The sequence below is a fragment of the Beauveria bassiana genome (assembly GCF_000280675.1).
Source record: "Beauveria bassiana ARSEF 2860 unplaced genomic scaffold BBA_S00010, whole genome shotgun sequence".
Taxonomy (NCBI): domain Eukaryota; kingdom Fungi; phylum Ascomycota; class Sordariomycetes; order Hypocreales; family Cordycipitaceae; genus Beauveria; species Beauveria bassiana.
The window spans coordinates 707,414-724,882 of record NW_007930845.1 but is presented as its reverse complement, the minus strand read 5'-3'; the positions used below and the strand labels follow the sequence as shown (position 1 = coordinate 724,882).

General features: G+C 53.0%; 5 protein-coding genes across 5 annotated transcripts; 4 read left to right on the top strand and 1 right to left on the bottom strand.

Annotated features, from left to right (window-relative positions):
- Window positions 1–460: 460 nt before the first annotated feature.
- On the top strand, window positions 461–1,954 carry BBA_04571 (mRNA capping enzyme; the record flags this gene model as incomplete). Its single annotated transcript, XM_008599668.1, has 1 exon — window positions 461–1,954. The coding sequence occupies one exon, from the start codon at window positions 461–463 to the stop codon at window positions 1,952–1,954; it is 1,494 nt and encodes a 497-aa protein (XP_008597890.1).
- A 622-nt stretch (window positions 1,955–2,576) lies between these two features.
- BBA_04570 (mitochondrial Rho GTPase) lies at window positions 2,577–4,542 on the bottom strand (the record flags this gene model as incomplete). Its single annotated transcript, XM_008599667.1, has 2 exons — window positions 2,577–4,450; window positions 4,533–4,542. 2 exons carry the CDS (start codon window positions 4,540–4,542, stop codon window positions 2,577–2,579), a joined length of 1,884 nt encoding a protein of 627 aa, XP_008597889.1.
- Window positions 4,543–6,671: 2,129 nt separating this feature from the next.
- On the top strand, window positions 6,672–8,878 carry BBA_04569 (WD domain-containing protein; the record flags this gene model as incomplete). Its single annotated transcript, XM_008599666.1, has 8 exons — window positions 6,672–6,834; window positions 6,896–7,458; window positions 7,501–7,668; window positions 7,716–8,089; window positions 8,144–8,429; window positions 8,484–8,618; window positions 8,670–8,745; window positions 8,802–8,878. The coding sequence occupies 8 exons, from the start codon at window positions 6,672–6,674 to the stop codon at window positions 8,876–8,878; spliced, it is 1,842 nt and encodes a 613-aa protein (XP_008597888.1).
- A 4,288-nt stretch (window positions 8,879–13,166) lies between these two features.
- Window positions 13,167–15,092, top strand: BBA_04568 (arrestin domain-containing protein; the record flags this gene model as incomplete). The annotated part of the gene is made up of 3 exons (XM_008599665.1): window positions 13,167–13,231; window positions 13,314–13,457; window positions 13,538–15,092. The coding sequence occupies 3 exons, from the start codon at window positions 13,167–13,169 to the stop codon at window positions 15,090–15,092; spliced, it is 1,764 nt and encodes a 587-aa protein (XP_008597887.1).
- Window positions 15,093–16,217: 1,125 nt separating this feature from the next.
- On the top strand, window positions 16,218–17,419 carry BBA_04567 (putative 3-hydroxyisobutyrate dehydrogenase G6G8.5; the record flags this gene model as incomplete). Its single annotated transcript, XM_008599664.1, has 3 exons — window positions 16,218–16,325; window positions 16,445–16,615; window positions 16,700–17,419. The coding sequence occupies 3 exons, from the start codon at window positions 16,218–16,220 to the stop codon at window positions 17,417–17,419; spliced, it is 999 nt and encodes a 332-aa protein (XP_008597886.1).
- Between the last annotated feature and the right edge of the window lie 50 nt (window positions 17,420–17,469).

Genomic DNA, 17,469 nt, shown 5'->3' with positions numbered 1-17,469 from the left:
TCAATTATGAATACTACATATATGTACCACTCCTGCATTCGGGCCTGCCTGCCTCACAGCGGGCTGGCTCGATAAGCTGACCTTGTTCGCCAGTCATTCATTTGGCTACTGCCACTTGTGAAGCATCGCAGCAGCTATTCTAGTACCATCCTTGATCTTTTAGTCGTAAAGTGCGCTTGTCATAGAAAATTGTAACCCTCGAGGTTCCTCCAAAAGTGCTCATGTTTGCGTGTGCACTGTTTGCGTGGTTGGTGCTCCTGCCATCGGAACGGCGCTGGGCTCGCACCGAACTGCAACATTTGTAGCAGCGGCGCTGCGAACAACAGCAACTCCTCGCAACGATTTGATCATTCCACCGCTCCACATCCGCACCGCAACCCAATTGCAGCTGAAGATTACCAGAAACGTCACCAAACCGCACAACCAGCCATAATAAAATCATTATACATTCTCAGCCACCATGGCACGAGAGGATGATGACCGCGGCCGTGCCAGGTCTCGGTCACGAAGCCGCAGCCCTACCAGAAAGCGCCGGGCCGAGGAGACGACCGACGACCTGCCACAGCCATACAATGCCAACAGTCTGCATGCGACCAAGCGACGAGCTATATCCCCATCCGAGCAGCCGCGCAAACAAAAGCGCCCCGGCGCGCGCGCTCGCATTTCCGAGGCGGAGCGCGAGGCGATCCGCCAAAGGCAGATCCAGCGCGACAGAGAAGCCGCAGAGGCTGCTGCCGCCGCCGCAGCGGTGCAACAAAGCTTCCGCGCGCGTGGCAACCACGACGTTGTCCGCCAACACTACAACAGCGTACCCGAGCGCGGCCGCCAGTGGCGCACCACCGACAGCAAGATCAAAGGCCTCCGCGTATTCAACAACTGGATCAAGAGCTGTCTCATTCAGCGCTACTCGCCTGACGAGGACCACGCGCCCGGCTCGCGCGAGACGGGCCGCACCAGCGGCAAGGAGCTGCTCATTCTCGACATTGGCTGCGGCAAGGGTGGTGATCTGAACAAGTGGCAGCAGGCTCCTCAGCCCGTGCAGCTCTACGTCGGCCTCGACCCTGCCGACATCAGCATCGAGCAGGCCCGCGGCCGGTACAGAAACATGGGCTATCCGCGGGGCGGCCGTGGCGGCGGTCGTGGAGGCCACCACCGCGGCCCGCCCGCCCGCATGTTTGATGCGCGTTTCCACGTCAAGGACTGCTACGGGGAGAGCATTGAGGACCTCGAAATCGTCCAGCAGGTCGGCTTTGACCCATCGCCCATGAACCGTCGCGGCTTCGATGTGGTGAGCATGATGTTCTCCATGCACTACGCGTTCGAGTCTGAGAAGAATGCGCGCAATATGCTGCGCAACGTCGCCGGCGCCCTCAAAAAGGGTGGCCGCTTCATCGGCTGCATTCCCAACTCGGACGTCCTTGGCGAGCACGTGCGCAAGTTCAACGCCAAGGCCGCTGAGCGACGCGAAGCCAAGAAGAAGCAGGAACAGGCCAAGAGCGACAAAACTGACGACAAGGAGGCCCCAACCTCGGCCGAGGAGGCCGCGCCCGAGGCTGAAGACGGCGAGCTCGAGGAAGGCGAGGCCGAGCCGTCGGCCGAATGGGGGAACTCCATCTACCGTGTACGCTTCCCCGGCGCGACCCCCGAAGACGGCGTCTTCCGCCCGGCGTTTGGCTGGAAATACAATTTTTTCCTCGACGAGGCAGTCGAGGAGGTGCCCGAGTACGTCGTGCCATGGGAGGCGTTTCGCGCCCTCGCCGAGGATTTCAACCTCGAGCTGCAATACCACCGCACCTTTCCCGAGATATGGGAGGCGGAAAAGGACGACCCCGAGCTGGGGCCCTTGAGTGAGCGCATGCGCGTCCGTGAGCCGAACGGCGGGCCGCTGCTCGTCAGCGACGACGAGATGGAGGCGGCGAGCTTTTACGTTGGCTTTTGCTTTTACAAGGTGTAAAAAGCACAGTGTACCCTATTCACAGCGACATACATCTCCGCAATCTCGATACTGCATGGCGAATCTATTAATTTCTTTTCATTCTCCGCGCACCAAAGTGTGCGCATCTCGCGTTATGTAGGCTGATGGAAACGAGTGTATATTGATTGATTTTAAGAATGGGTATCATGATATCACTAGCTGGGATGTTTTTCTTTGTTCTTCCAAACGTTTTAGCAATGCAAGGCAGCCAAGAGCCAGGAAAGCGGCTCGCCAGCCCTGCATATAGAATGAAGAATGACGGGAAAAGGGGTCGTTTCATCCAGAAAGATGAGAAAGAAAATCGTCCGCGCCCGGGCAGGAGGCGAAAGTGTAATCCAAAAAATAAGTAAATAAGAAGAACAAAGGAACACCTCTGACTCCTCCAGTGTGAATTAGGTTTTTCGAGTACAGATCATTGCAAACGTAATGATTAAAAATGAGTGATACGTCTGCCATGCAGGTCTTAATATAATACAGGGCTGGTGCTTCGTGGAAGAGAAACCCAGGCCATAGGTCGAAGAGAAATAGTGAGTGCGCGTGTTCAAAGAGTAGAGTTTTGTTGTACATGTGCAGGGAGCAGCCCAAACAAAACAGTGACGTCTTAAGCAGAGTTGGTAGATCGGCGCCAGATCATGGCTGCGGCGACAACAGCGCATGTCGTGGCTCCCAGAGCAATGTACAGCCCGCTGCGGTCGGGGGCCTCCTCTTCGCTCTTGGGAAAGCCCGTGCTGGGGTTGGTGGCCGCCTCGGCGAGGGCGACGAACAGCTCGGTAATGCTGTTCCATGTGACACTGACGTGCAGTGGGGTGCTCATATTGAGGGCCGCGGTGTACTGGTCGGGCTGGAGCTCGCTGCGTTGAGTCGTTTTATCCCTGTCGGCCTTGAGAGCCGTGTACACGGAGGGAAGCTCGTCGAGGTGGGGATACTTTTTTCGCATGTCAACAATATGCGAGAATGAATCCGGGTCAGAAGAATCGTATGCATAACAGATGAGGTCGCAAGCACCCAGCTTGGATTGGTTTTCCAGGATCGCTGGTTCAAGTTCGCCGAGCTCCTCAAAGATCATGTAGACTTGCTTGCCTCCAGGCAGTTCGACGCTGTTGACTGTGCGTCGTGGCTTGATGGTTGGGCGGTACAAGCTGTCGAATGGCCGGTTCAAAAATGCGTCCAGTAATGACGACTTGCCAGCTGCGGGAGCTCCGATCAAGTAGCAAAGCACGACATTTCTCTCGACACGACCTGGACGGCGTCTTCTCTTGCGCGCTTTTGTGATCTTGAGAGCCGCTGTGATAGAGTCCTTGGGGTTCGAGGGTTCGAAACCAAGGTATGCCAGGTATGAGATAGTCGTATGAGGTTCCAAGAAGGTAGTCATGCTCCATTGTGCCAACCAGCCTTGAAGAGTAATGTGGCCCCCTTCATTTCGCACAGTGCTCGATGGGAAAGAGGATTCGATCCAAGATGCAGGCAGGCCGGGTGTAGGAGCAAACAGTGCTTCCAGCTCTTTGTCGTTCAAGCCTCCGTCGTTATCCTTATCAAAGAGCAGAAATAGATCGACAAAGAAGCGGTAACCGGCGGGACTAAGCTCAGCCGAAGCGAATTCGGGAACTTCAAACTTGGGATGCAGGAACTTATCTTCCAAACTCAAGCTGTCGGTGTAATGATATTGGCGCAGGATAATCCAGATGGTCTCATGGCGACCCTTTTCAGCATAAAGCTTGTTGAGTTGCAGAAAACCCTGCAAGTCGATACCGGGTTCCATATTTACTTGAGGCAGAGTCTTTGCAATGGAGAGCTTAATATTCTCGAGGTCGTCGTCGGTCAGCGGCTTATCGAAACATTTGAGTTGAAAATCTCGCATTTCCTTCGTGTTGAGATACCCATCCTGGTCCTTGTCACACAGGAAGAAGATGCGCTTGAGAGCGGCCACACAAGCCGGTTTGAGCTTTCCTTCCTTGTAGTCGAATAAAGGTGCGATTGGGTGTGTGACGGCTTTTTGGCAGAGGAAGAAGACTTCGTTGACGTTGCGGTGCTCGCGGGCGCTCGTTCGAATGCAAGAGTCGATTTCCCGGAATTCTGCCATGACTGGTAACAGTTCCTCCTCGACAACTTGCGGCGTGTCGGATTGGCCTGCAAGGTCAGACTTGTTTGCGCAGAGCACAACAGGAACGTTGACGCCTAATGATCGGAAATACGGCATCCAGAAGAGAGCGACGCGCTCGTAGCTATAGTGATCCGAGTATACCAGGAGAATGACGTTGCATTTTCGAATTTCTTTTCGCAACGTTGTGCGATCTTGCGGGCGTGCCGAGGTATCAACGACTGTGGTAGTGACATTTTCTGGCGTTCCTATGCTGGGTGGTATGGTGATTTGCGGCAGGACAGATTGGATCTTATTGTTGATGAACTGGTCTTTGACCAGCGAGGCTATGAGGCTCGATTTTCCAGTGCCTTCGTCACCGCAGACACAAATGCGAACTGTCGGATTTGGTGTCAGTTTGTGAATATGTCGCACCACTTGATATTCGGGGGCTAGACGGGGCGTTTGTAGGGAGTATACCTGTAGTCATGATGAAGACGGGTTGATAGAAACGACGAAGAGAAAGAAGCGATATTCGAGCGTCGATCTACTTCATGTCCGTGACATTCAGTAAAGAAGTCAGCAAATGTAGTTACGCGAGGATGACGCTTTGAAGCCTTTCGAGATGACCATGGAGGAGGAGAAACGCGACTGAGGAGGAGCTGGCCAAGACGGCGCTGGGTTAAATTGGGGCCTGCAGGGGGGTAACGGCGTTGGGCTACGATTTGGCGGTTGTTCAGAGGCCAATGTAGCGGAGTCTGGCATCTGCCAGCGCTATTCAACAAGTGGCCCACGGAGGTAGAGCAACATGTTCCAGTCTCCAGCAGTTCGAGTTGAATGGTTTGGTGGGCCAAAATCTACCAATAATAAAGTCGATCGAATGAATCACTCAGCATTGCCAGCCCAACACGATGCCGGGTCAAGAGGCGGTGTTTTCGAAATGTCGGTGACCCGTTCCATGTCCTTGCGTGTACGAGAGACTTACCTACAACTATTTAGGTGTACCTAAGGTACCTAGGCAGCTTATGTAGGCACCTAGGTTAATCTAGGTATCCTTGCCCGCAAAAGTACAAGACGTTTTTTTTCCGCATCTGTTCTTTCTATCCTACCTGTTCTTTTGGTTCAACTGCTCCTCGAATTTTCCTAGTCCTCCTAATTTTTATAGTACTCATGGTCTACTCTACACATGTCAGCACGACGCTGGCGGTCTCAAGACTTCTATTGATATGCAACAGTTTGGCTGGTAAGCTCAAGTCTCGGGTTTCGAATCTGCCAAAGCCTCGTTGCACCTGCAAACATGTCTGGCCAACTGTTCCGTTGCTTGAGCACCCTGATACCCTACAGGGAACACGCCACCATCAACTCGAATCTCCCCACGCTGCAACGAATAACCATATAAGTACATCGGCTGCATTCGATTGTCCTGACCCCGAAGTTCATCGTGCCAATGGATCCACCCTACCAAAGTCGTGACAGCGGTAGCAGTAAACGTCAAGTCTTAATTGCAGATGCGTTATAGGTGATGCGCTTTAGTAGCCAGTCTTAACTGACAACTAGTTCTAGTTAATAGTCAAACAGCAGCGACTAAATCAGCAGCTAGTTTCTAATTGCTGATTGAATAGCTGTTAGTTAACCGGCGGCTATTAATTGACTGGCGGTTAATTGACCAGCGGCTAATGATTAAGTGTTGTTGATTGACTGGCTGCTGATTAATTGACTGTTGATTAACTGATTCGATTGACTGGCTATTAATTGAGACGGGTTACTGAAGTCTGTAGCGCACCTAGTTATCCTCACCCGCATTCGTAAAAATCGCCCCGCTCAGAATTGAACTCTGACCCCCTTGGACTTGACGTTTACGGTAACGGAGATGTGAAGGTTGATGATGATGTGTATTGGAAGAGAGAGTGGGTGCCCGCTTAAGGGGTGCCCATGTGCCCTGTGTGGTGCCTGCCTGACATTTGCTATTAATTAGTTACCTATGTGCAGTCGTAGCGGTGCGCAATTTACCCCAGATTGCAGCCGGGGATCGGCGAACGGACGAGTTACAACACAGCATCGCGGCGTCAAAACTTGCACTCAACCTTCTGCAACAACGACCATTTGAGACCACAGGCACTCTCGCACGCGCTTCTTGACGGACTGGCGCTGGCCTAAGCCCAGACACGCCTCCGTCAGCCTGCCAAGTCGGAGCACATGAGCTGGCGGCTGCTGCTCCAGGCTTTGTGGCTTGAATACCCCACACGCAAACTGCCAGCTGCAGTCTGCAGATGGACAGACGTCGCCGCCCCGGCGCCCCAACCGCCAACAATTGCTCCTTTGCCATACTCGTTACCTCAAAGCGCATTCTTGATTTCTTTTCAGTGATACCTCTTCTCACTTAGCACTGCCACGCCAGCTCGACCGATTGCGGCTGCGTTTCCGCTGGGATCGGCCACGATAACGTCACCAACCACAACGCAACGCCGAAGCAGCGCGACTTTCTGCGTCTGTGCAATAACCTCTCCAAGAAGCCTCTAGACGAGCCAGTATCCGAAGACCCCCTCCCGATATGCTGTAAGCAGTGCTAAATATTGATGCGCCATACTAATGGCTTCCGTTCTGGTGGCCACGCTGACAATGCCGTCGCAAAGCGGCTTCAGCGTTCTACCGCCTCCGCCGCGATACCCCGGAGTCGGCGGCTATGGAGTCGGCGGCCTGGGTGGCATTGTGCCACTTGTTGAGACAAATAACACAATAGAGAAGCCGACAGGGTCGGAGTGGCAATTTCTCGTCGGAGAAGGTAAGCACCCCAATCCATGCGTAGGCGCGTGACAAATGCGAGCGATTGACAACGCGCACAGGCACCTACGTCCTCAGAGACGATCTCTCTCTGGCAACGCCTCCTCCGCACCCTTCCGAAGCCCCCATAGTGAACCCGAACCCCTTGGCGACAAATCCACAGCCTGCCAGCTCCGGAACCAAACTGTCACTTGTCAGCCTCCACCCCAAACCACCGCCATTTGTCTACAGAGGGGCTGCAGCTTCGTCGTTTGGCGGACTAGCGAGCCTAGATGGATCCAACGATCTTCGGTACTCCACGGAAGGCGGCATGAGCAGTGAAGACGGCCGAGCGACCTCTAACAGCGACAATTACGGTCCACAGGTTGCTGTCGGCTCTGCTGCACCAGCATTTGGATATGGCAATATGGCCCTGACGACAGCTGTCACCAAGGACGTCAACAAGAGAAAGAAGCCAAAGAACAATGTCACAAAGAGCAACTCGTCATTCATCTCTAGGGTTATTGTCAGTGACAGCTTAAGTCGGCGGCTCACAGACCGGCCCAGTGACGGCATCTTTGCCTTTGCCAACATCAATCGAGCTTTTCAATGGCTGGACATGTCATCATCCACCAAGGCATGTCGTGTACCTGACTTCCGAAACGCATATTTACTAACAACCAAATAGCAGGAATACCTCGTCAAGATTCTCTTCACGAAAGCTCACTGCTTGTGCCACGACGTAAACAAGTCTACAAAGGGCGCTTCCCACCTCGATGTCGTTATGGGCTTCTCAACTGGAGAGATTATCTGGCTAGAACCCATCTCACAGCGTTATACCCGACTAAATAAGAATGTTCGTAGAACACCCCTTTTAAGTACTACGACGCTGACCTATTGCAGGGTGTCATCAACAATACGCCGGTGGCACACGTGAATTGGCTTCCCGGGTCCGAGAACCTCTTCCTCGCAGCACACATGGATGGCTCGTTGATTGTCTATGATAAGGAGAAGGAGGATGCGGCATTCACGCCTGAAGACGAGGCTTCTTCCAACGGAGGCTCCGATGCCGGCGACGCAACAAATGGAACTACGCCTGGCATTAGCATGGTTATTCGCAAATCGGTGCACTCCAAGAACCAGAAGATAAACCCGGTGGCAGCTTGGAAGCTGTCAAATCAGCGCATACATGCTTTTTCGTTTTCGCCCGACCACAGGCACTTGGCTGTTGTGTCTGAAGACGGAACTTTGAGGATCATTGACTATCTCAGAGAAGAGTAAGTTGTGTGACAAATGCGCTGGCCGGCCAATTACTGATGTGGAAACGACAGGCTTCTTGATCTCTTCTTTTCGTATTATGGCGGCTTCTCCTGTGTGACATGGACGCCAGATGGCAGATACGTTCTGACAGGTGGGCAGGACGACCTGATTTCGATTTGGTCTATGGCAGATAAAGCATTGGTTGCACGATGTCAAGGTCACGAATCGTGGGTCGCTGCACTGGCATTTGACCCATGGCGCTGTGATGATCGTAACTATCGCTTCGGTAGTGTCGGCGAAGACGGGCGACTATGCCTGTGGGATTTCTCGGCAGTGATGCTGCACCGCCCCCAAACAGTATGATGCACGGCCTTAACTCGTCTACTATGGAAATGCTAAGAATATTAGCAGAACCGACACCGGAGCTCTATTTCTTCGCATGTCGGGCTACCAGAGCGCGTCAGTAGCTACGACAGCAACGAGAGCCCCGGAATTGCGCATGCCGTGGAGCCGCGGGCACGCATCCCGATGCTGCCCCCAGTTATGGTAAGTTCGGCGAACGGCTGTTCTCGATGCTCTATTAACCTGCGAGCACAGACCAAGGTTATTGACAAGCATCCGCTTTGCTTCCTCGAGTTCACCGAGGATGCCATCATCACCAGCTGCAAGAATGGTGAGACTTTGGCGCCGGGTACTCTTGATGGCAATGACTGCTAACGATGCACACAGGCCACATTAGAACGTGGAACAGACCGGGCATGGGAGCCGCAGTGGAGCCGAAATCCTCGGAGGCGGCTTCGTCATAGAGATGGACGACTTGTACATGACAGTTTTGGGCGTTGGTGCTTGATTGTTGGCATGGCGAAGGCCTCTTGCAGTTGTCGGCGTGTACACATTTTTCTGTATCGAATCACAAATCGTTGAGCGATGGAGCTCTGCAACAAAGACTTTTAAGATGTAGTTTGGTTTGTTGACTGTAATGTAGCTTCAAAGTTGCGGCATGGTAACGGATTTGAATAAGATGGCGGATGCAGTACACTGCGACGCGTTTGGTGGCCTCGACAGCAGATTTACTGTGGATGAGCCGGCCTCGGTGTCAAGGCCTTAGTTACACCAGCCACAGATTGGTCGACAAGTGCTCTGGAATAGGTCGACAACCGACGAAGCCCATCACACACCAAGTTCTATGCGCTTGAATATAGAGACACTGATATGATGTCTGTATTCTCTACTTTAGGGGCATCTCGCCTCTGGTGTAGCTTGGTTGCATTTCAGCGGGTTTGTCGGTGTGGCGGTGGGCATAATGAGGCCATGCAACGTTGTCATAATTACCCGTGCTTGATAAGTACAATTCGATCGAACTCTTTTTCTCTTCTGAGAGACCCGGTATTTCAGTTTCATTTTTTACCTTGACGCTGAACTGTCTCGGAAATGACTAAAGAGATCTCCTTAGCGGGAAAGATGAGATACAGATACATAGCTATCGGTGTGGCGGACACCGAAATGCCGAGTTTGCCCAAGGGTTGGGTGAGTCATGGAAAGGCAAAAAAAAAAAAAAAAAAAAAAATTTCGGACGAAACAAATGATGAGCGCGGCAAGATAAGAGCCTCGACACTTTTCCCTTTTTCAAAATCGTCATTTGGCGGTGCTTTTTTTTATCGGGGCGACAGGATAGCATTGTGGATACGGAAAAAAGAGATGTAAAAAGGGACACCGCCAAGTCGGAAATAATAGCTGACGGAAACCTGACGTGCAGGCCCGCGATGGCCGATGTGCTCTTTCCGTCCACCTGCGACGGGCATGAGGTGATGGAGCCATCCTAGCTCGTTATCGGCACAGGGCGGCAGGGATCCATGTACGGACACGATTCAATAAAATGAGGTTCCGAAAGCTGCCTATTTATTGATTATTTCTATTTGCTGGTCCGCAGGCAATGATGGGCTGACACTGGATGGCACGGATGTGTTCTGAACACGCATATCCGTAGATAAGAAGAACTGGTTGACTTGGCAGGGGTCGCGGCAAGGGGCGACACCTGCCGTATGACCACTCCGTAGCCAAGCAAGCAAGCAAGTTAGCGACATGGGCTAAGTACTGAAGTCTGACGTAGACCGGCAGCTCGATCGCTAGGCCAGCTCGGATCTGCGTTTGATGGTCACGCTGCAACAAGTTGCCTCGATCAAGCCGCTAATGTCTGACGAAGAGCCGCATGACGATCGCGCCTGCAGACGAGTGCAGGATTTGTCGTCTGATCGTGAACTAAGCATAGCGCGCATACATGCGCCCTGGCATGTTAAAGATGTGTTTGATGAAAAACCAATGCAAGAAAAAAAAACGGCCAAGAGTCAAGCAAAGGTTCCACAGCGGGCAGCGACCCGCCGATATCAGGAATTGGGCAAAAATGGCGCCGCAGCAGATACGATGGAGGCTCCATACTAAAGAGGGCCTTTTTTTATCTATTTCCCTCTCCTATCTATCATCTTGAGTACGTAGTATCTCCTTGTCGGGCCGTCATCTGAAAGTAGGTTCAATGGCGAGGTGTTGAGATGAGCTGAGCGCATGAGGGAGAAGCCAGCGTTACATGCACGATGCCAAAACGGGTTGGCGTCAGACGGATGGACTGACCATGACTCTATAAGGTTATGGTCTGCGAAAGTGGCACTTTGTTTGTCTGTGCGAGGTACATGCCTCATCAGTAGGTAGTTGTACGTTTTACCGAGAGTCCAAAGTAACGTCACTGTGCGGGACATGTTTTTTGGAAACGGAGAGGTGATAAGTAGTGCTAGTTATGCAGTACATAGGTATACCTAGGCAGGCAGGTAGATAGATAAGGTACCTAGTTAAATAGGCAGGCCTGGGCTATGCCACCAAGCAACTTGGCATCACGACAAGCTTGGCACTACATGTCGCGAATGATACTGTACTTGCTGCAAAGCACGCAAGAGAAACGGTGATTATTGGCGCAGCTCTGGGCGGGTGGCGGTGCAGTGACAAAGTTGACGGCGTTAAAAAGTACCTACCCAGCAGGCTATTTACCTAGGTAGGTACTCCGTAGTTGGTGTGATGTGCACATGCTGGGCCCTGATGAAGCTTTCCGATCGCCGAGGCGCATTATTAGGTTACTCAATAATCACTAGTCGGCAGCTGACTAGTGCAGTGAGGTACCGGCGTTAGGTTGCATAGCAATCTGCCAATTGCTTACTGGATGCATAGTTGAATTAGAGTGTGGAAATCCCTGACGAACTAGTAACTAGTGAAAACTCGTGATTTTCATTTTCATTTTTTTTTGACTTTTTTACTTTATTTCTATTTTTGTATTCCATGATATGCCAATGATGAGCCCTGCCAGCCCGCTCATGTACTGGCAGAACAGGCGTTCGCAGCAATGCGCGGCATGTCTCTGACGAATGCGGCGACTCGACACCAACTCGAGAAGAAGAACATTGGACCAGAAAAGTAGTTGACTCGCTGGCATGCACGCTTGGTTCTTTTTGCTCTTGTTGACTACCTATACATTTCGGCTGTAACCCTAACGCTGCACACGCTACCCAGCTAGCACGGAACAAGCTGCTGAATTAACACGGCTCTCGCAGTGCGGCGCAACCCGAGCTGTCAAAAAGTCTGCATAGAGAGCATATGCGAGCAGCTGTTCGAGCCCCCGGGGGGATGAATGGTATTATGGTTTACATGGTACATCTCGTCTGGTATGCTGCTGCCTGAGAGGGGGAGGTTGTAGCGTAAGTGGACGAGGGCTTTTTCGCTGGGGGGAGCGAGGAGTGCGACTTCTTTCGCGCATTTATTCGAGAACATGACTGGGGAAAAAAAATTGAACTATGTTCATTGAACGTCACTTGTTGTGTTACTGCGAATGAGTCGTAGTAAGCAAGTTGTAACATCGGCCACACTTGGTAACGGACATGTACCAAGGCGGTACGAAGTACGGCTGGGTGCATCGTGCATGAACTGGTGGGTGGGTGGTGATTACAGCGTTTGTAACGGTTGCTCACGCCCTGAAGATTCAGCAGATGCCCTGTTCATGCCTGTCAGTTTCCTGTTGATGTACTGTATTCTTGCCGAGTCAACCACCAATCAACGCCTCCTCTAACTTGACCACTCCGTACCTATCTTCTATTCTTATCCCATCAAAGAAGGAATAATATAAATCGGAAACTTGTCTTCTTCTGTCCCTTCCCTCAGACATTGCCGACTGCCGCTCGCATCGTTACATCCTCTTACTCATTCACTCTGCTTCGCCTCTCTCATATTATCCAGCCTCGCATCGCAACTGTCCACTCACCTTTCCCAACTCACCCATCATCATCAATCACATCCACTCCCATCAATCGCATCCACTCCCATCAATCCACCCTGCAGCGCCCAGAATCCACTTGCTGTCCCATCCGCAGTTTCGACCACTCTCTTGCATCCCAATCCCATCTCCGAATCAGTTCCGGTCTCCAGTCTTTTTGCTGTCCAACTATCTATGGTTTTTTTTTTTTCTCACTGCAAGGTACTTTGTACCGAATCGGTATCTATGTAACTCATTGCTAGCAAGGTACTTGCTTCGCTTTCGCCCGTCGTACTGGCCCTCTTTCCTTTGACCCATTTCCTCTCAACCTTTCTGTTCAATCACCTCTTCATTTGCTCCTTCATCCCATTTCAAAAAATATACTCGCCCTCCAGCTCAAATAGCCCAACGTGGCCCGATTACAACAGCTGGAATCAATACAATCAGCGCCTAAACGCCTCCAACCCCAATAGCCTACATTCGGATTCAAAAACGGACAGCCACGAAACCGGACCGGCACCACCACCCCACCAAGGCGCAAACGGGCCAGACAAGACGTGACTTTTGACACTGACCAGCGCCTCGATTACCCTTGTAGCCGGTTTCGCCTGGATTGTCTACCTCTTCTCCAACAAGACAACCGTCGTCGAAATTGCTTCAATTCTTCAATTCTTTCCATTTCATCATCCGACACTCCTGCACTGCTCTGACTTGACATACCCACCTTTTGCATCATTGCGCCATCACTTCGTTTACAAAAGCGCTGAGCGGCCTTGGCCCCGCGACGCAAAATACCCTCGGCCGAAATGCCGACCTTTAATCCCTTCTCCTCCGTCACCGGACGTAATAGCTACAGCCTCTTTGACATACGGTACGTTCTCTCTATCCTTCCCCCCAGCTTTGCCGTTGGCCAATCTGTGCGCCACGCTTCAAACCTACTAACGCTTCATTAGCCTCGACCAGGACTTTATCGTCTTTCGCGGCAATGACCATGAATCTGCTGGCCAGCTTCTCAAGGGCGTTGTCGTTCTCTGCCTATCACAGCCCCTGCGCATCGAGGACATACACTTGCGTCTGACAGGAACACACCGTGTCTCGTAAGTACCTGCTCGGCTGGCCGATCCGCGCCGCCGGTCCCGCATCACCGTTGGCAAGCCTAACCCGTCATGAACTACAGTTGGGCCGACCCCCGATCTAGCACTCCGGCCGTCGCCGGCCAAAAGGTGGACAAGACAACCTTGATTCTCGATCACAGATGGGCTCCCTTTGTCGGTACACACGGAAAGAGCATGACTTTACCCGCCGGCAACTACGAGTACCCCTTCGACTTTACCCTCCCCGGTGACACGTCGGAAAGCGTCGAGGGTATCCCCGAAGCGTCGATTACATATCGTCTCAAAGCGACCGTCAGCCGCAGCAAGCTTGCCTATGACTTACACGCCTACAAACACCTTCGCATTATTCGTACGCTCGAAGCTGGCGCCCTCGAATTTCTTCATGCCATGAGCGTAGAAAACATTTGGCCCAACAAGCTGGAATACTCTGTTGTTATTCCCCAAAAGGCTGTCGTCTTCGGGGGCGTTGTCGACATGGAAATGCGATTCACGCCCCTGCTCAAAGGTCTTGAGCTGGGTGAAGTGACAGCCAAGATGATTGAAACCCGTGAATGTGTCATTCAGGGCTCTACTGGTATCAACATTCGCGAGCACAAGACGGAGCGCGACGTAGCGACATGGAAATTCCAAGTGACGCGCGAGGAGCATTGGCATGATATGATTGAGGAGACTGGGCAAGAGGGCTGGGCTCTTACCAAACAATTGAGCCTGCCTAAAAAGCTGCGCCAATGCATACAGGACCTGAACCACCACGGCATCAAGGTGCGACACAAAATTAAGCTGACGGTAGCCCTCAAGAATCCCGACGGCCACATTTCAGAGCTCCGTGCCACACTCCCGGTTTCCATTTTCATCTCACCCAACATTCCCTTTAATGAGCAGGGCGACATGGTCAACCAAGCTCCTGGCGAGGCAGGTGTTCGCCAGCAATCAGCTGGTGCTGCTCCTCCCGGCTACGGCGAGCATATTCTTGACCAGCTGTATGAAGATATGGACACCAGCGGCTTCCAGACGCCAGCTCTGCAGTCAGGCGTTAGTAGTCCGTTTTACGCGCAATCGCGCAGCGGCTCTGCGGAAAATCTGCATTTAATTGGAGGATACATGTCGCCCATTGCGCCCGCCGCACTGTCCTCGCGACTGGCCGATGTCTCGTTGGATCCGTCGCAGCGTAGCACATCATATTACTCGCTCAACTCGCTTTCAGGGCGCGTTTCTCCCAATCACGGCACCGGCACCGGCACCGGAACCGGCTCGGCGGCACGATCGGAACCACCGTCGAATAACCTGACGCGCAGCAACAGTGAAGAGGATGGTTCTGATCGGGCATCCACAGAGCACGTACACCTTGACCCTGAGGAGTTTGCCGAGCTCAATCGCGTGCCCAGCTATGCGACAGCGGTGCGTACGCCGGCCCGCTCACGCGTGCAAACGCCTGGGGGGCCTGTTCCAGACTACCAAACGGCGCTCAGCGCCCCTCGCACGCCGCCAGTGAGCGACGGTGTCCACGAGATTCTGTCGCCCATTACCGAACGTACTCCTGAAGAGTACAATATGCAGCGCCCAGAGATGACGAGAAACGCTTCGGGCATCAACGGCCGTGTGCCGCTTTCTGCCTAGGCGGAATGTTTCAAGATGTATACAAATTCTTCACTCACATATTTCCTGTCGGTCATATAAAAGACCTTCTTTTGGCGTTTTTCTTGGGTCACAATTGGATTATTTGGCATATTTCGCATACGAGGATGGGAGTTTCTGCATTCACATACACAAGGGCACACACAGGCGCAATATGAAAACCATGGATAGCAGATTGGCTACTAAGGAGCTACCCTTATAATATCACAGTTCAAGAACAGTATTTGCTTATGGATGGAAATCTTGTCCGGGGCTTGCGACTCGACGCTCCTTCGGCTAAAAGTCATTTCTTGCGAGTAGGTGACTGCGCAATTTCGGTTTGGGTACATGCAGATGTGGCGTCGACTAAAAAATTCATCGCTGTGAAAGTCCGGTGCGGCGATGCATCACTCGGCGACGTTGATACTATCAAATTCAGCCTTACTTTTCCACAGCGTACAGCTCTGCAGCGAAGACCGCAGCGAGAATTCTAGTAACAATGCATCGATATCGATAGGTTTCTGGCTGCTTTGGTAACCTATGAGTATGGCGCTGATGCAGTTGTTGGAGGGACCCTGGAGCAACTTGGTTCTTTTATTTCGTAGCTTGTCTTTTTCGTCATGAACTCCCAGGCCTTGCGGCGCTGACGTCACTAATGCCATGACCGGCTGCGACTCTGGTCAGAATGGTTCACGATAACAAAGGCGCGTAGATGCTCTCGGCACAGATGATGAGGTGCAAATGATATTGGTATTTAGCCCCCAGAAAATTAACATGGACTTCCGGGGTCCCCTAATTATTAATAAAGTAAATTAAGAAGTGACCAACTACCCCGTGTTTTCTCCGCACGCCAAAAAGCGACCCCGAGCTCCGAGCTGGACCAGCCCCACCGCTTCTAGCGCCGTTTTCTTTGTCTCAATGGCTGGTGACGGCAATGGACGGCTTTAGCGGAGCAACCATGAGCAAGGTGCATTTCCCCCACGGCTTGTCGGGGACATTTGTTTGTCTTTTGTCGCTTACTTGACTATTTTCTCTTCTCTACTTAAGAGTCGTGTCGGTCGAAGAGCTTTGTTGGTTCTCATTACCTTGCACGCCCATTCGTCACACGAGACTGATTTTACAACCACAATGCGTTTGGCTGCGGCTCAGATGCTCCGCGGCGTGGTCCAGCGGAGGGGCTTCGCGACCACGGCTCGACGGCTCGACAACTACGCCTTTATCGGCCTCGGCCAAATGGTGAGTTTTGCTTCTTTTTTTTGCAGAGTCACAAGAGGGTCTGCGAACACATAAGCCGCGCGACTTTTGCCAGGGAGCGGACTGAATTGGGGCCCAGCATAGCTAATACTGTCAAATAGGGCTACCAAATGGCCAAGAACCTCCAATCCAAGCTCCAGCCCAGCGACAAGGTCTCGCTCTACGACATCAACGGCGACGCCATGAAGAGGCTGCAGGCTGAAATGAAGGCCGCTTCTACGGGTGCCGCCGTCGAGCTCGCTGCCAGCGCCCACGACGCCTCCAAAGAAGCCGTACGTTTGTTACCAACCCTCAACCCCGGGCCTTCTCACCAGATCACCCCACACTAACGGAAAGCCCCCTCTTCTTCCCCCCAGGATACCGTCATTACCGTACTCCCGGAGCCGCAGCACGTCCAGGGCGTGTACCAGTCCATCCTCGCCCCGTCACTGCCCCGCCGCGACCGCGTCTTCATTGACTGTTCCACCATCGACCCCTCGACGTCGCGCGCCGTCGCGGCCTCGGTCGCCGCCGCGCAGCAGGGCGTCTTTGCCGACGCGCCCATGTCGGGCGGCGTCGTCGGCGCGACCGCCGGCACGCTCACTTTCATGCTCGGCGCGCCCGCGGCGCTGCTGCCGCGTCTCGAGCCCACGCTGCTGACCATGGGCCGCAAGGTGCTGCACTGCGGCGACCAGGGCGCCGGTCTGTCGGCCAAGCTCGCCAACAACTACCTGCTGGCGCTCAACAACATTGCGACGGCCGAGGCCATGAACCTGGGCATGCGGTGGGGGCTGGATCCCAAAAAGCTGGCGGGCGTGCTGAATGTGAGCACGGGCCGGTGCTGGCCGAGCGAGGTCAACAACCCGGTCAAGGGCGTGGTCGAGACGGCGCCGGCGGGCAGGGACTATGCGGGCGGCTTCGGAATTGCCCTGATGAAGAAGGATTTGAGGCTGGCCATGGTGGCGGCGGAGGAGGCGGGCGCGCAGATGAAGCTGGCGGATGCGGCGTTCAAGGTGTACGACGAGGCGGCAGAGCGGGAGGACTGCAAGGGGCGTGACTTTTCTGTCGTGTATAGGTATCTGGGTGGCAAAGAGTAAGAGGAACGCAAATGTTCCAAAGTGGATTGGGTAGAAAATAAAGAAAGAAA